The 17469-nt window shown below is 40.6% G+C and overlaps 1 protein-coding gene across 1 annotated transcript; it reads right to left on the bottom strand.

The window, feature by feature from the left end:
• Positions 1-478: 478 nt before the first annotated feature.
• MRAP2 (melanocortin 2 receptor accessory protein 2) lies at positions 479-11233 on the bottom strand (the record flags this gene model as incomplete). The annotated part of the gene is made up of 4 exons (XM_082757321.1): positions 479-571; positions 884-1293; positions 5541-5640; positions 11107-11233. 3 exons carry the CDS (start codon positions 11231-11233, stop codon positions 900-902), a joined length of 621 nt encoding a protein of 206 aa, XP_082613447.1. The 3' UTR covers positions 479-571; positions 884-899.
• Between the last annotated feature and the right edge of the window lie 6236 nt (positions 11234-17469).

The following is a 17469-nucleotide window of genomic DNA, read 5'->3' as shown; positions in this document are numbered from 1 at the left end:
TCAGCTGATAAGCAAAGCATGAATTACATACAAAGTGGTAGTGGCACGTTAACTCTGTTGGCAAAAGAAGAATATTTTTCATCTGGTTTCCTGTGATCTAGCTACTGAATTCTGCATTACCCAACTGGCAGTTCACATCAACAACAAAAAACAAATTAATGTGTGTTGGATACTAATTCCAAGGCCAACAGAACGTGGCTCTGAAGTACCATAACTACAGGCACCAATTTGCTTCTACCAGGCAGCAGGTGGTGGCAGCAGTTTGTAAACACAGTAACAGAACCATTTAATATACAAGGTATTCCCTCTGGAAGCTTGTAAAATGGGTCTCACCTGCACCTAAAAGCAGTTAGGCATTAGAAGTACAAATTAATTCCATGCAGGTATCCATCGTGCTGCTGTTTCAGAAGTCCTTTTGGGGAGCGGCAGAAGCTGCAGAATCTCCCCAGCGGCTGCCTGCTTATTCCTTGCTTCAGCTGTAGTTTGAGTTCACACTTTCCTTGGCTGAGGAGTTCTCATACACCTCCCAAAGCCAGGTTCTGGCCTTCACAGTCCCCGCAAGTCATGGTGTCTTCAGAAGTTGGACATAAACAGTCATTTAAAACCAAAATGAACAAAAATAACAAACAAAACCAACAGGGAGCAAACCCAATACTGGACAAAAGGCCTAGATGACAGAAGGCATTGGAGTAAGGCATTCAGTGTTTTACTTCTCATCTAAACTGTTCTGTAAGCACAGCCATTCCTACATACAATTTTAAAAAGAAAAAAAAAAAAAAAGCAGGGGCCTGAAATACCTTCTACCGAAAAAAAAAACAAACAGAAGGATGAGAAGGGCTTCCAACTGGACAACACCAGGATTTATTATTTATTTTTTTTTTACCTTAAAGTAAAAATTTTCAGTCAAGGATCCGATGGGAAGATTGCATGACGGATTTGCTTTCTAAAATGATAGGCGGCTCTGAGATAAGGAGATCATCCTCACCTAGGGAAGAGTTCTGCTCAGTGTTCACAAAGTTAGGAATATTAAATTTTGTAAGACAATTCAGGTCCTCCTCAAATGTTCCACTGCTCCTGGGAACTTCCTGAAAGTGGATATTACTTTCCAGACCTGGACCTTTCTGATTTGGTTTTGCTTTGTCTAAGCGTTCCACTTCATTAATGCAGAAATGGAAAAGTGACCGGGATTCTTCAGCTATCTGACGAGAAAAGACTCTCTCCGATTCTAAAGGTCTTCCAAAATCTGCCACAAAGCTATTCATCCGGAATCTTTTTTCAGAAGGTTCTGCATTGCTAGGGAAAATAAGAAAAAAAACAAGTGAGAGCACGAAAGTAGAATTATTGGTATTCTCACCATCAAATCAAGATTCAGCAGCCATTACGATCAGGAAGAAAGGAAACCCTATAGCTTATCTACAAGGGAGTTAAAAGGCCAGCACTATTTATTTTCTGCTGAAGCTATTTCAAGTCTCAATTTGTACTGGTAATTTTCCATGGGAGTAAGTTATCAACACCCATGTTCTTTAATGGCACTTATAGCAAGCAGTATATTTTAATAACCAGTTCAGCTCACTGAATGAGCCTACAGAATTTCCTCTTAGGTAGCTAACAAGCAGTAGCAAGTTCAAAAAAAAAAAAAAGTTTCATAGAATGCTTTGAGAAAAATCTTCAATAGTGAAAACCTTTGAGAGACATTAGGTAACGCTGCTGTCACTAAAGGAGTAATTGGGTGGTTGGTTGTCCAGACATCAAACCGTCATTTGTACTGACCTCGGTCAATGTCATTCGGATTTCCAAATTTAAACAGACTACTATAAAGACTGGAAGGCTTAAAGAATCAGAAACATAGCCCAGGAAGGAAAGACATCTTGACATTTCTCTTGGAGCTTTCTGTAAGTGTTAGCTCAGAACAGCTCCAGTCTACACAGATCTGTGCAGGAGCCACAAACAGCTGAAGGTGAGAAGAGCTCGACCCAGACAACAGTTAATCCTAGAAATCCCCGATTTTCAAGTGCTAATTTACTTTTATGACATTATACAAGAATTAGAGCCTAACAAAGTCAGTTACACTGGCCTTCAAATCAAACCAGTCCTCTAGTTTGTCAAAACAATATTGGCTCATTCTGCATTTCAAAGTGAAGCATGCAGAAGTTTAATGTTTAAACCGATGCAAGACACAGGATTAGCTAAATGATGATCTACTGGATACACAGCAGGAGGCAAACACCCAATCACCAAATATCCTGAGTCAGAAGGGACCCACAAGGATCATCGATCGAAACAGACTGGAATAATGCCATGATAACCTTCAGAACAGGTGACTGACATTAACATATTTGTAATGCAGCTGAAAGCACCCACTGAGCTGCGTATAGGGTTTTGCTGTATGGTTTTGTGGCACAGAGTGGAGCTGGCAAGCACATTAAGAATAAACCTTGTAAGCCTAGGAATCAAGTTTTAAATGGAGAAATAGAAGATGCAGAGAAATTTTACAACAGCCAAGTTTTTGAGGACTTATTACAGAGAACGATCCTGTCTGAACAGGGAGCACATGATCTAGCATACACTCATATTGTCAGATTCTGAAATTCATGAACACTACCTTGCTGTATTTTGGGGAAGACTTAAACTAGACTAAAAACTTTTATAGTCTTGCCCACTACAGTACCCAAGCATGCCCCAGTGTACATCTTTCCAGAAGACTGATAAAACAAGACAAGCAGTTTCAGAAATCCCAGTTCTTTATTTGGAGAGCCATGGCAGAGACCACAACCTACTCCTATTGCCGTATTTGGGCCAAGAGGATTCCAAGTCCCAGAAGCTGCCATTAAGAGCAGGATAGAGAACACGAGACACCTCGAGCATCACACTTAAAGAAAACCACTCAAACAAGTAGTCACCAGGGAACTAATGCAGGGAAACTAGGCTCCCTTCTGGGATCTTTCTGGCCAGTGGTACTGGGTTCTGGTTGCAGCACTGAGCTCTGGCCTCTGCCCAACAAATTCAAGTGTACCGTCAGGGTACAGACTGGTTTGCAGTATACCCTTCCACTGACTTAGGACTGTCACTTCAGATTCCTCTGTAGCTTAAGCAACCCTGCCTCGATACCTCCATGAAGCCTTGTAATCACAAGGGCCAGACTGGTTACATGAGCAGACTTGCACATTTGTTAGATAAACATGTTTTAAGGACTTTTTTTTTTAAAAGCATGAAGAAACACAGGGTAATGTCTTCTGAGTGACAAAGAAGAGTAAGACAGAAATTTCAGAAAATTTCAGGCAGAAATATGGAAAAAATAATTGACCTCTTTTTGGACAAGCTAATGTTCTACACCTACTAATACAAGTGAACAAAAGAAAAGTGCAAGAGGTATTTCCTTTACTAATTGCATTTCTGCCTCCTCGTCCATGTCCTGAACCTCTCCTCTTGGGCTGAGGATGTACCCAAACCTGAACATCTTGTACAGTTTTAAAAAGAACATGCTATCATACCCCTTTATATTGAGCCAAGAAAAGCGTATTACTAGAAAAATCAGAGCATTCTACTTTGGATCCATCCATCTGAACCCAGTTACACTTCTCTCTCGCGTTAATGGTACTTTAAAGAACAGCCAGAATGACTTCCTGAAGTCAGAGACACGTCCATCAACCAGGATGGCTTTCTCCCAAGACCTAGGGATCCCATTAACATCTATTTTTAAAGGACGGCTGCAAGACAGCCCACTAATGAAACTATGAGTCATGAAGAATCCAGTGAGCTGTAAAGACAAAATGCAGGCAAAATAAATCCACAGTCTACACTGTTTTTGCAAGTAGGTGTTTATGTTCTCCAGTTTTTATATATACGCAGCAAAAATAAGATACATCAATAGTATTTGCTGCCCTTAGCGTATCTCTGGATGTTGTTTTTCCAGTACTGTACACATTAAGTTATCAGATCTCAAAAAACAAGTGTAGATTTGTTAAAGGCACCAACTCAGCATATGAAATAAGTGGACAAATATACAAGCATACAGCTCTCACAGCTGCCAAGGAATTTTAAAGTAGGTACAGAAAGGAAATGTCTAGGCTGTGTTCAACAACTGAAGAAAAAACTATATTTAGATTTAGGATGGAAGGGACCCTTGGAGGTCCCTAGTCCAATGCCCTGATCAAGGCAAGACCAGCTGTGAATTCAGGTCAGGTTGCTCGAGGCCTTATCTGGACATGGAAGTTGACCAAAGACGGAGGTTTCACAAACTCTCTAGACAGCCTGTTCCAAGAATATTGATGAAGAAAGCAGAAATGCAGTGAGATATATCAAGCAGCCCTCTGCTACTTCAATGTACACTTTTACAAGCACACAAACATTTTGACAAATATCCATGTAAAATTCTCATTGTCACGTATTTGACTTCATCACTTCCTCCCCCACCTTGTATTACTCACATATGTACAGACCTGGATGCTAAGCAAAGAAAAAAGATCCCCAGGGAAAAGAGACAGCACACCAGTATTTGCAAAGATTTTAAATATATTTGGGAGCAGAGCATGGCTTTTCTCTTTGTTTTGTTTTGACAATACGTAAGGGAGGCAAAAATCCCAGCTATGAAATTCAGCAAGTCACTTCCGGGAAGCTGAATTCTTCTGCTTGCTTCCTTCTCCTGCTTGCTTCCTTCTCAGAGAAGCAAAAACATAGGAGCAGAGCCAGGAGTTCTCCGTACCCGCAGGTCCTCCCTAACACGCGCCTGCCTCTGGAGAGAAGCTATTACAAGCTGTCAGATGCAGCCTTCATATGAGTAACCAGCACAGGGCCCTTGGAGGCAGAGACAGGCAGGCTGCGTCAGGAAGCGATAACGGCAGACAATTGCCTTTCACAATCAGCTCCTCATCACTGCTACCTGCCTGCGAGCCTTCTCACCCTCCAGAGAGCCTTTTGATTTCTTCTTGATGACAAGCAAACGTGGGAGGAGATGCGGGCTCAGACTTTCTCAGAGGGACACTGATAGCCTGCGTGCTGCACAACTGCGTTAAGTGTCAGACTTGCAGATAAGTGGTTGAGCCAAGGCATGGTGTGCACATACAGATCAGCCAGAAGGAGGTGGAGAAAGGCTTTGTTTGTGATTAAGAGGACTCTAGTGCTAAGAAGTAAGGAGCTGATTGGGACTTCCCCATCTACTGCAATTTTTCAGCAGAAACTAAGACACCTGGAGGCTCGGTGAGCTACAGGGTTAAGAGAAGATCTTGCAAATATTACCAACATCTACGTTTTGGACTTAGATGCAAACATGTAAAACCCTCCATGCTTCAACATTCTTAAGTCAGTACCTGCATTGTATTTAATTTGTATCTACCCTGTCAATACTTGTGCCTTTTTCAAACACTTGGAACAAAAGAAATATTTTAAAGACACCCAACAGCCTTTCCTAAGAATGGAGTACAAAACAAAAAAATAATATTCTGAGCCAGTGCAACATCAGCACTGTCACTGGTCATTTGTGGGCTGCAGGACACCACACAGGCCACCAAGGCTGCATTTGTTATTGCAGTTTTTGGACTCACTCTTGATGTGGCGCTCCAGTCTTCGTCAGCAGAGTCAGGACAAAGAACATGAAGATGACAAAAACTGCAAGACCAACCCAAAATCCAATCACAATGGAATCTGGTGAAAAAGAGAAAATAATATGATCAGTATTTCACCTGCATTTGCAGAAAGTTCCCTTCCACATACAGTATGAGACTACAGATCCCCAAAAACTTTGCATCTTATTCCTGGTTGGCAAAATGGGAAGAATTATAAGATTTATTTCTGAATGGAAAGCTAACACTGAACCTCTCATTTCTAGCCCAAATTTTACTCACATCCAGACAAACCAGAAACAAGCTGAAAGCGGGAAGGGACTGAATTCTCTGCTATTGAACTAAAAGCAGCTTCTTTTGTTATGCCTGGCCCACATCCAAGCACTGCTTTGGAAATAATTCAACACTAGAACTCGGATAACAGGATTATTTGATTTTCAGAAAAAAACTCTGTCCCTATATAGCACAGAATTCCTGCTACTTTGAATGATTTCTGCCTGACACCACTGGGGTTCCAGGTTTTGACAGATCTCTTTGGCACGACAGGCTTAGGAAGATTTAGCTGTCTTTCAGTGGTACAAGTGGGACAAGCAGTTCCAAACAATTGGTAACCACAGCCCAGAACTACAGAGCACCAAGCCAAAACATGACTTGGGCCAGGACCTGCAGTCGGTTTTTCACCTGTCCTTGCAGTTGTTTATTTTTAGTTTATGCAAATATTCAACACTTGCACTGTAAAAGTTCAATAAAATTAACACACAGACAAGCCAAAGGAAAGTCTCAGGCAGGACAAGCTCTTGTCCCACAGCTACCTCCAAACCTCAGCGATCCCCAGTGAACGCAGAGCTCCTCGACAAGCCATCTGAGCCAATCCAGCTGGAACAGTGCAAAACATTTACCAGTACCTCAAACACTCAGTCTCCTATGGGACTGACTAAGGACACCAGAAAACAAGGAACCGGCCCTCCTGCCTGGTACTTGGCCCCAGTGGTTCATCACACTCCCACTGTGAAACATCTTCCACGTTAAAGGCAGATCTGGAAACTAGAAATCAATTGTAACCATTTGCTCTTTCTGTGTGAAGAAAAAGTGCCTGCTGCAACTCGACATTTTCTCCCTGTAAAAATACTCGATCATAATCAAGTCACTCCTTAATCCCATTTTCTGGTAAACTAAGGAGGTTAAGTTTCAAGTCTCTCACTGCCAGTTTTTTCCATCTCTCCTCAACATCCTTTAAAATAACCAAAGGTAGATCAAGTATAGGTCTTCATGATGAGTAGAAAATGGGGGAAAAAATCACCCCTTACTGACGCTCTGTACACTTTCCAAAGCTTGGAATATTCCTTTTAGCTTCAAGCGTACTGGTAAGAGTTTATTTTTGCAATTCTGTGCGTTGTGAGCCCTAAATTATTTTCAGAATCATTCTGTATGTATAGCCTGTACTCGGTGTTTCAAGATTCATCAGGCATTTCACCTTATTAATACAAGATAGTTCATGGTTATTTATCATCTTAGACTTTGCAGTACCTGCAAATTTGATCTGAAAAGAAATATCCCCATTAAGCAATTCACCACTTAACCAACTGCACTGGTGAGCAGAACAAAATATGATCAAATAGGATGCTTTAGAAATACATGCATAGATCATATTGATCAAGTTGAAAAAATGAATATTATCACACAATCTTGACTTTTCTTTATTGAAAAATTACTACTTCCCACAAAAATCACATCTGCTGGTATTGTGTGCTCCCATAATTCATGATTAGCAAGCCTTCCTCAGGGTTTGTTTGGTGTTTTGCCCCCTGGAAGAGAACTCCTACGCCTACTGAGCATAAAGCTACATCTTGCTTCACTGTGGCTGTTGACACTTCTAACCCTCTGCTGCATCAATGACGTTCTTTGGGTTTCTTTAAAATTAAAGCAGCAGGCCAGAAACCTCTTTAGTATTTCATTTCAGTCTCACTCATTTAAGTGCAAATTATCCAAACCTATTAATTTCTAAACATTTATTCAACATAAATGGCACGTCAAACTACTTGCATTCAAAATAAATGCTAAGACTACATTTACAATACCAGCCAAGTTCCAAATAGATTAGGAAAGCATCCCATCACCTTTCTAACTTTTAGTATCAGCCTTCCTAACACTAATTCATAATCCTCTTAACAGTCCTACCTATTTTACCTCTCTCTGATGTTACCAAGGCTTCTTCTGTTCCAAATGCACAAAAAATTGTTTGTATCTCTGCCAGTCACAGATAACTCCTGGTTATCTTTGTCTATTTACTTTAGAAACTTTTAATTTATAAAACATCTGGTGCCTACTTTTCTGGATTTTCTGATTTCTAGTTTCTGCCTTCACTTCTGCTCAGGCAGAACGTACTTTCAGCTTTTGAAAAAGATTTTTTCATATTTGAAAGATCATTTGGCATTTAAACAGCCCCTCTTCTCACCAACACCCTTTTTTTGTTTGTTTGTTTGTTTTTGTTTGTTTGTTTTTTTTACTATTTTTTAATTAAATAATTTCTGTGAATTAGATTGTTTTTTAAGCATTTTTCTCTACAAATCACTTTACATAACTTTTTCTCTACTTTCAGAGAACAGGCTTCTGAATTTCTTTTTCTGGTATGCTGAATTGTTAGGAATCTCCATTTGACTGTAACTAAATCAACACTAAATCCAAATCGGCCTCTGACTTTCTCTTGTAGAATTCATCTTACCTTATAGTCCAACACAGCGCTCCCTCACATTGGGTGAAATACCTTGGTACATCAGAAATTCAAAGAAATCACCTCTAAGTTTAAGAGGGGACAGATGTTTTACAGCTGGCAGTGTGCTGCTGCCAGCCTGCATCACCTGAACTGGAATCCACTCTAAGTTTTTAACATAAGTTAAAATACAGACGTACATGCCCTCTCCAGTTGGACTGGATTCTTCTCTTGTAGACTCATTTCTGGACTTTGGTGGAATTTATATACATTCATCTACCAGCATTCCGAGACTGTTGTACCATAAAGGTCCTTCCTGTTCTCAGTGCAGAGTAATAAGATGGACCCTTCTCAGCCACTTCTGTTTTTCAGTACTCTAACCATATGAGCAGGTGTTTTCCACACGGAGTGGCACCACAGACACTTTCTCCCTGCACCTCACACCTCCCCATCAACAGTTCAGGATGTTTATTCCTTTGCTTTCCTTACAGCTCCCTGTACAACATACAGACAAGCCAACAGCACCATTTTAACTTTACATAGTAAACCAGATCACCAAAGCAGAGCCTCATTGCTTTCACATCAGTTCTTTTATCACTGATTTTGATTCTATCTTTACTACAAAAATCTTCGAATAGCAAAGCTGAGGAAGATGGAGTACTTCCAAGTGGGAGCACATCTACAAAGCCCCAACCTCACCGTTTATGATGCTTGCCTCTACAGAATTTAAAATTCTTTGTTAGCAAAAGCTGAAAATCAGTCTGCATACATCTGTGCAAAAAAAAAAAAAAAAAAAAAAAAAGGGTTTAACATTTCTTACATAGCTAAAAAAAAAAAAAAAAGAAAGAGAGCCAGCAAATAAAGTGAGGACTTGTCAAGTATTCAAGGTCTCCATGACAATGTAGCCCTAACATAACCTTCTCTCACACATTCAGATTGCAGTGACTAAACGTTTGACCATGTTGCCTCCACAATCCTCAATAGGCCCAACTCAGCTGGAGTTACCTAGAACAAGGTATTTATTGAAATATCATCGCATATGCAAAAGACATAGACTGTTCCTTTACTAGATTAAAATCAACCCACTGAAAATGCAGTAACACTATAGTAAAGAGAGGCAACTCCAATCTATCAGTTAAAAAGTGGGATAAAATACAAAAGGAGAAGGGACTTCCTAAGTAACTGATTCAATACTGCTATTAGCCCCTCTCTTTCACAGATAGAGCAAGCTCCACCTGAGAGGTGGTGTTTCCTCTGTCCCGTTCACTAACAAGTGTCATCCTGAGCCCTCCTGCTCTACGAGCAGCACAGCCAGACAGCAAAGCCAAGCTGCCATACCCAGCATGGCAAGCAGCTCAACGGCAATCTGAGATTCATTTTACCACTAGACCTCCAGCAGTTCAGAGGTAACTATCATTTATATTTGTTCTCCCATCACACTGACACACAGAGCTAAGAAGATGGTGAGTACACACACGGCAGCTCATCTTCCTAATCAGTGATCTCTGTAATCAGGTTTGGTCTCTGATTAAGTGGAAAAAAGGAATATAAATTGGAAACATGATAAAAACTAACCTACATTTTTCAAGTACCTAACATTTGTAAAAACACAGAGAATAATCAGCAGACTTCTGTTTAAAAAAAAATAAATAAATAAAGGAAAAGTACAATTCAGGCCAAACAGTAGCTTCTGGTCTAGCTTTTGTCTTTTAGAAGTTGTAAGAACGTCTGTGAGTTCTTCTGATTCTCCCAGTGCCTCCCCAAAGCCTTCCGAAGCAAGAAGCAAAGCAGATCAGCTTTCCTGGGCTACTGATTGCCACTGCAAGCCTCCTCCTTCCCAGTCCAAATCCTCATCACAATGAATGAGGAAGGAAGCATGGATCCCACCCTGGACCAACACCCCAGTACTGGATGGGGACCCTGCCCTGCTACTTCAAAGACTGGTGCTTAAACATTTGCACAGAATATTAAGCTGTAAAACAGTGGGATGAGACGACTTGCTTCTCTTTGGAAAAATGCTTGCAGAACACATCCCAGAGTTTTGAGTTCATTTGTTCCTTTTTTTTTTTTTAAAGGAAAAAAAGGAGCTTAAAGGAAAAAAAAAAAAAAAAAAAAAAACTTCCCCTGTCTCTCCTTCACCCTCCTCCTACCCCCCCCAAAAAAAAAAAAAAATCTAGAAGTCAAAGTTACTGTAACCAAACTTATTGTCCAATAAATATTGGCCTGGTTGCACTAGTTTGTCCTAGCTAAATCTCCTCTTGGAGATAATTTTCATCTCTCTGATCTCTATCCTCCACTTTCTACTTGTACTGTAATTAAACAGCTCCAGCATTATTACAATACTACATTAACACAAGCATTCTAGGAAGAAAATCCTAATGATAAAAGTTTCTTCAAAAAAGAAAATTCTTCTTTCAAGTCTCTTGAAAGCTTTACACATTTTTATGAAAGAAAAACAAAAGCAGTAAGGCTGCCCACCAATGCCCTTTTCACATTACCGGGAACAAGAACAGAACATGGATTGCAGCAGGTAGGCACCAGAAGCAGCAGGGGCTGCACCTGCTGTTATAAACAGTTCTTAGTAGTCTGCTATTCCTTAGTACTGAGAAATTCCTACTACACTCAAGAAATCCATGGTGCTCCTACACATAATGAAAACAGCCGACAAAAAGACAGAAAAAGAAACAATTCTAATAATTCAGTAAAGAGGCTAATAACTAATTGTTGAGAAATCAGAAAGTTCAGAGAGACTTCTGTACAATAATCAGCTATAAGTGAAGGGCAGTGAATAAGATGGGGAAGCTCAGCTGAAATAAAATACGTCTGTAGTGAACTTACATTTATGGGCCTTCAGGCCTTCAAACGACACCGGCCCGTACTCGTAGTACTCGTACTCCCAGGTGTAATCAGAGTTAGACATGGCCTGCTGGGAGGTTCTGTTAGAAATCAACCTCAGGGCAGACATCTTGCACTACAATAAATATGTCCCTGTGGATACAAAATGCGTTAGTACAGAATACATTTTTCTAACACATCTTTTGATTTCACCCAGCATCTTTTCTTACTTTGGGGATTCTCTCTTGTCACTATTCCCAAGATGAACCAACCGCTCACGCTTACAAAGATGCTCCCACCATTAAATCCAGTATCACTGCCCACCAGGCAAGGCCATCACAAGCCCTCTCACCCTTTCCTCAGTCTTTGCTGGCCGATCCTGCTATTCAGGACCGTGACAAGCTGGAGAATCCAGCTGATAGGAACCCAGCTGACTGCTCGGCAGGAAAGGACCTGAGGGTGCCCCCACCAACACGAGTCACCAGCATGCCCTTGGGGTAAAGAAAGCCAACCACGCAGTGGCCTGAATTAACAGGAGTGTAGCTCGCATATCAAGAGAAGCATTACTTCTCTATTCAGTGCTGGTGAGATGGCGTCTGTGGTACCACATCTGGGTTTGGTGTCCTCACAAGAGGCTGAGGGAACTGGGTTTGTTCAGCCTGGAGAAGAGAAGGCTCAAAGGTGACTGCAGATGCCTCTGAGGTCTAAGTTAGTCAGAGGGCATTGAGAAACTGGGCCAGACCCTTCTCAGAGGTGGACAACAACAGGACATTAGGCAACAGACTCAAGTTGAGACATGGGAAATTTCAATTAGACAGACAAAAATACTTACCTGATCTAGCCGAACATGCTTTGAGCAGGAGGTTAGAGCAGATGACCACCAGAGGTCTCTTCCAACCTAGATTTTTCTGTGCTAAAAGTTTCAATATGCCACTGCAGGAGGAAAATAAGACAGGAGTGATTTTCCCTGCAGATCAACAAAACCTGCAGGGCAACATTACTGAGTATTAAAGTTAGCCTGATAGATATTCTGTCATTCCAACACTGTGCTAGGGATTTGTGTTTTGCAGAGTAATTTTTCAGGATTAGACAATTCTACACACACTGAAAGAGAGCACATCTCTGCACAAAACATCTGCTGCAGCAACTGGAATCAGAACATCTAACCTGAGGTTTATTACGAAATAGCATTCCATAAGAAACTGTTCAGTGCTTTTCAAAAAGTAAATTGAGCTTGGGTAATTCCACATTCAATTCAAACCCAGCAGGGTGAAGACTTCATGTGGTTTGCAAAACTACTGCAATTAACTGTTCTTTGGACAATGAAACTTCTCATAGTACAAAGTCAAATCCAGGTAAAACTTATTAGCAGGAGGGGGGAAAGGACCCTAAGTAGCCATGTCACTCAAAATAGCTGAAACTTCAGTCTTCTGTTAGATTCAATAAGACCATATGCAAGTATAGGACACTCCAAATGCTAGGATGGCCATGCATAAAGACCAGGAAATCAAGCAAAGTGAGAAACACAAATTCACTCCAGAAGTACAACCAGCCTTTCAAGTTCATAAAAAAAAACATTATATTTCTGTAAAAAGTGATAAATCATTTAGAACAAGAAATGGATCTATTTTTCAAACTCAAACCAGCTTCATTTTCAGGATTAGCCATTCACCCATGGTGGAGTGGGAGGCTGGAGAGGACGAGATTTGCTTGAGTAAGGATAAGGTGCTTCATTACCCTCACCCTTCTTCAGCCACTCACAAAGCTCCTAGTTAGACTAAATAGCCTAAAGCACAGAAGCTGAGGAAAAAGATGATTTAGGGGCTGCAGTGTACAATTCATTTCACAGCTCAGGATGTTTCCCATCCTCTATTTCCTTAAGGGTAAGAAGGAACATAACAGAAAAATTTTTTAATTTTTAAAGTGCTTGTGTTAACAGGAAATTTCCTCCTCTGCTTTCTCAGTGACTTGAAAACTTTCCTTATTTCCTGGAATAAGAGAGAATGTCTAATTGAGCTTTAGACAGTTTTTCTTGTTTTCTAAAATCAACTGAGGTTAACTCCTACCTTCTGGAAAAAGCAAATGGCACAGAGGAAAAACTATGATTCTTGTCCTAGCTTGCTCCTACCAGCACAGCTCTGTCAGCTGTCTCTTACAAGCTTCTGCATTTCGTTTTTGTGACTGACCCCTGAGGGTTCCCATCATCTTTTTCCCTTCTCCTCAGTGTTTACTTGATGATGCATCTCCTGTCAGATTTTATCAGCATGTTCCTGTCTAATCCTGCTTTTCTCTTTTGCAGCCTTCTAGAGGAGTCTCTTAAATATTTCTTGTATGGATTTAGTGTTCATTGTCACTGCCTCTTTTAGCATTATCACAAATCCACAGGCAGAAAACTTCTGAATAAGATATATGAACAGTCCAAAAAGTGTTTCTTCATCTACCTCAAATGCAAGGAGATAGAATCATAGAATATCCTGAGTTGGAAGGAACATAAATAAATAAATAAATAAATAAATAAATAAATAAATAAATAAATAAAACCGTGTCCGAGAGCATTGTCCACAGGCTCAGTGCTGTGACCACTGCCCTGGGGAGCCTGTCCCAGTGTCCAGCCGTGCTCTCAGCGAAGAACCTTTTCCTAACAACCAGCCTGACCCTCCCGTTTCAGATGCATGCTGTTAACTGGGTGTCATGCAGATCCCTCCCCGCAGTCTAGTCACTAGTGTCTACTTGTGACTCTTCTCCTCATAGGTCATAAGAGAATTTGTCCTGGTTTAGGTGTAGGTTCAGACTCAAAATTCCAGGCTATCACCACTGGCTATAAGCATTTCTACACTTACTTCAGTTGTGGATCAGTCACTATCAGAGCAACAGGTGCTTACTGAAACTTTGGCCACTGGCTCCTTGCCTGATCTGTTACTCAGGCTTTGCAGGACATAAAGCACGCCTTTACGTGATGCAGTAGAGCTAAGCATAAGCATTGTCCCAACCTAGCATGCACCTCACTTATAAGCTGTCTGCCCAAATGTCTCTAAAACCTTGGCCTGAAACACATTAAAACAAGCCTTCTATTTTCTACATGCCTACCTGTTGACTCTGATGTATACGGCTCACACTGGCTCTTTTTCTTTCAGAAACAAGTAAATGAGCAGTAAAAAGCTTTATTTTGCTCATATTTATTATGCTCATATTTATTTTGCTCATATTATCATAAAGTAAAAAGCTTTATTCTGCAGTCAAGGAGACTCGACTGCAACTCCTGGAGCTGAATTACACCTTCATGAGAACTCATTCTTAACCTTTGTGAAAGTCTGTAGGGTCACAGCTGCCTGCCAGTGGTACCTGTGCAAGGCAGTTTGACTGCAGCACTGAGTCTGCACAAAATCCATGTCTCTGAATTGCAGCAGTGGGGTGCAGACATCACTGAGGTTCAACTATTTGAAACACTCTGGATGTCATCAGCACATTTGCTCTGCACAGCCACTTACCTCTCAGACTGACACCCAGTCGCTCTAAGGGCAAAGCTGGGCACACGCCATATCTGAAGCACAGCTTTGTGGTTCACACTGCCACTGGAGCCACCAGGGCAAATCCGTTTTTTTGTACATCTGGAACTGGTCTTGGATGTCACCAGCAACAGCCACCTCCAAATCTGATCTGCATGCACAAGAGTAAATCCGTGTGGACTGGTCAAGGTAGTGTTCATTTCTGGAGCAAGATAAACTACCAATACTGTAGATGCATGCAAGGAGGTAAGTTTTCAATCAAAAACTACATTAATTTTCCACTTTACCATTCTGCTTACTTCTGCAGAGATCAAACATTTTACAGACTTCATAGACTAAGCAAATTGTTGGTCCCTTGCAAACGGTGAAGATCCCAAAAGCCAGGCAGGAACAGAAATCAGCAGCATTTCAAACTGTGGTAAGTCTGAGAAAGCTTAGCACTGCATCCTGATGCATCAGCTCCACCGGTTATGCAGTACAATTAAACCAGAAGCACTGGCTACAAGAAGGTAACAAACTCAGGCTGTTTCTGTGCCCCCCTCAGTCCCCATCCTACCAACAATATTCTGCTTGCTGGGGGCAAGGGCAGCAGCCATCACACCACTGCATTGCTTTTTACTCCATCCTGAGGCAGTCACAGAGGAAGAAGTGAATGAGGAAAGCAAGCACAAATCTGTTTACTCTGCACTGCAGGAGCTGAAACGTAATAGAGATCTCATCTTTCTACAACCTTACCACACAGTTATTGCTTCGAAAAAGCTGTGCCACTTCTGAGTACTGATGAGAAAGGAGTCTGCAGCAGATACTTAGCCAAATGGTCCTTGCTTCTTTCCAGTTCTCAAGATCCTAGATGTACGGGGTTTGAGATCCAGCTTGAGGTCTTGTACAGGGTATACCCAATCTTCTCACCTGCAATAATAGAGGAAATCAAGCAATATAAAAGCAAAATTTAGCAGGAAAAATAGCAAGATAATTGAAAACTGACCGTACAATTAGAATCAATCATACATGCTAACTTTGAGTACATAGCACCTGGGACTTTTCTTGGAAAGAAAAGAAAGTACCAATATTAGCAACTCAGAACAGCATCATCTGCATGAGCTATTGCACTACAACAAGAATAATTTTAGACTCATCACAAAAGGGCTTTATAACAATGGTACGGAAAAAACACTAAATTAGTCTAAGGGAACTAAGGACAAGAAATGAAAAATCACAGGCAGCTGTGCAGCATGCTCCTGTATTATACATCACGTAACATACATTTTAATATCCTTGCAAATGTAAACTAGACTCTAGCACCTGCTTATCCAACATGCATATGAATTCTCACGAAAACGTCTTATTTTCCACGAACTAGCACTTAATGTCTTATGCTGTTTTGCTGCAGCGTAGGTCTCCACACCATTATGTATAATTTTGCATGCTAATCGTATGGCTACTGCTTGTGCCTAGTTTAAAAGCAATAACTTCATGAATTTAAAGTCAAAATTAACAAGTAAAAGACCAAAACAATTTGCCAAGTACTTTCCTAAAATGTCAATCATATACACAAACACTGATGCCTGCTTAGTAGTTCAACTCAGATGGGGCCACCTGAAGCTTGGCAGAAACTAATAGGAAATCACATTGTACTATGAGTTCGCAGACAACTACATGGATTTGAAAAAAGACAAAGAAACACTGTGTATGCTCGCTTTTAAGTCTTGTCTAAGAAGAAGGCTGAATTATACCCAATGGGACATCACAAAAGTTATATACTCCTTCTATTCTGAAGGAGTTTCAAACCTGAGCTGACAATAAAGGGACAGGGAACTGTCAGTACAGAGCTACTGGAACTAGCTCCCAAAACACACACTGAAGCAACAAGCTTAGTTCAACTCCAGTATCAAAAGCCTTTAAAATTACAGGCAAAATATGCAGTCCTAAGACAGTATTAACTACAAACAATAGAGAGATACTAGACATAATTCCATTTGTTTTCTGCAGCTACAACAAAATTATGCAATCAATCTTCAGAGCTCAACTTTGAATCCTGAAAACACATCAGATTTTGCCATCTCAAAAGTCCAAATGGAGTATTATGAGCATTCACACTTCCACCCAAATAATAAGTCTCTATAAAAAACACTCAATTTGACAGCTGATGTAGTCATTGGAGAGAACAACACCAAACCTCCTCCTAAGCAAAGAGGAAATAAATGGAGAAAACTATATCTGAATAACAGGTTCTCATCTCTGAGCAGCTTTAAAGTGCAAAAGCTACCCTTTACTAGATGTTTTTTTACTAGCTCTATTACCACAACAAGCTCAGTGCTGAAATGGAGATCTTTTGGATGCCTTGCTAACCCTGAAATCTGTTACTCCAATGCCTTATTTCTGAGTAGGGAGAAAGGAAAGATTCCCCACTTTCCATATTCATACTGATCAGCCCACCTCAGGTCAGCTGCAAGGAGCTAGAAAACGCATTTTAATAACACACAGCTATAAGAGTTGTTTTTATGCAATAACTGATAAGAATAAATGATAATAAGAAGGCAACTTCAGTAGTAGGGCTAGAACAAGTGTTTTAATTTTTATAACCCAAAGATGACATTACTTTTAATAGAAAAAAAAAATCTCTCTGTGAAGAGAATTTCTGTCAATGCACATAACCCTATTCCTAGGGTTACTAGACTACAGATTTACTCTAATGGGCTAGTTTGCAAATCACAAGGAAACTGCAAACCTGGTGCTGAGTGTGGCCAAAGGAGCAACTGAATCCAAGAATAGAGGCATCAGGGAGGATTTCAAACAACCACATCTACCCTGACTGTTCTTAGCAGGGGTGAGGCTAAAAGAACTAACCATTTTCGCATCA

This window comes from Aythya marila (genome assembly GCF_965140915.1).
Source record: "Aythya marila genome assembly, chromosome: 3".
Classification (NCBI taxonomy): Eukaryota; Metazoa; Chordata; class Aves; order Anseriformes; family Anatidae; genus Aythya; species Aythya marila.
The sequence above is the reverse complement of the archived record's forward strand: the minus strand, read 5'-3'. Positions and strand labels throughout refer to the sequence as shown.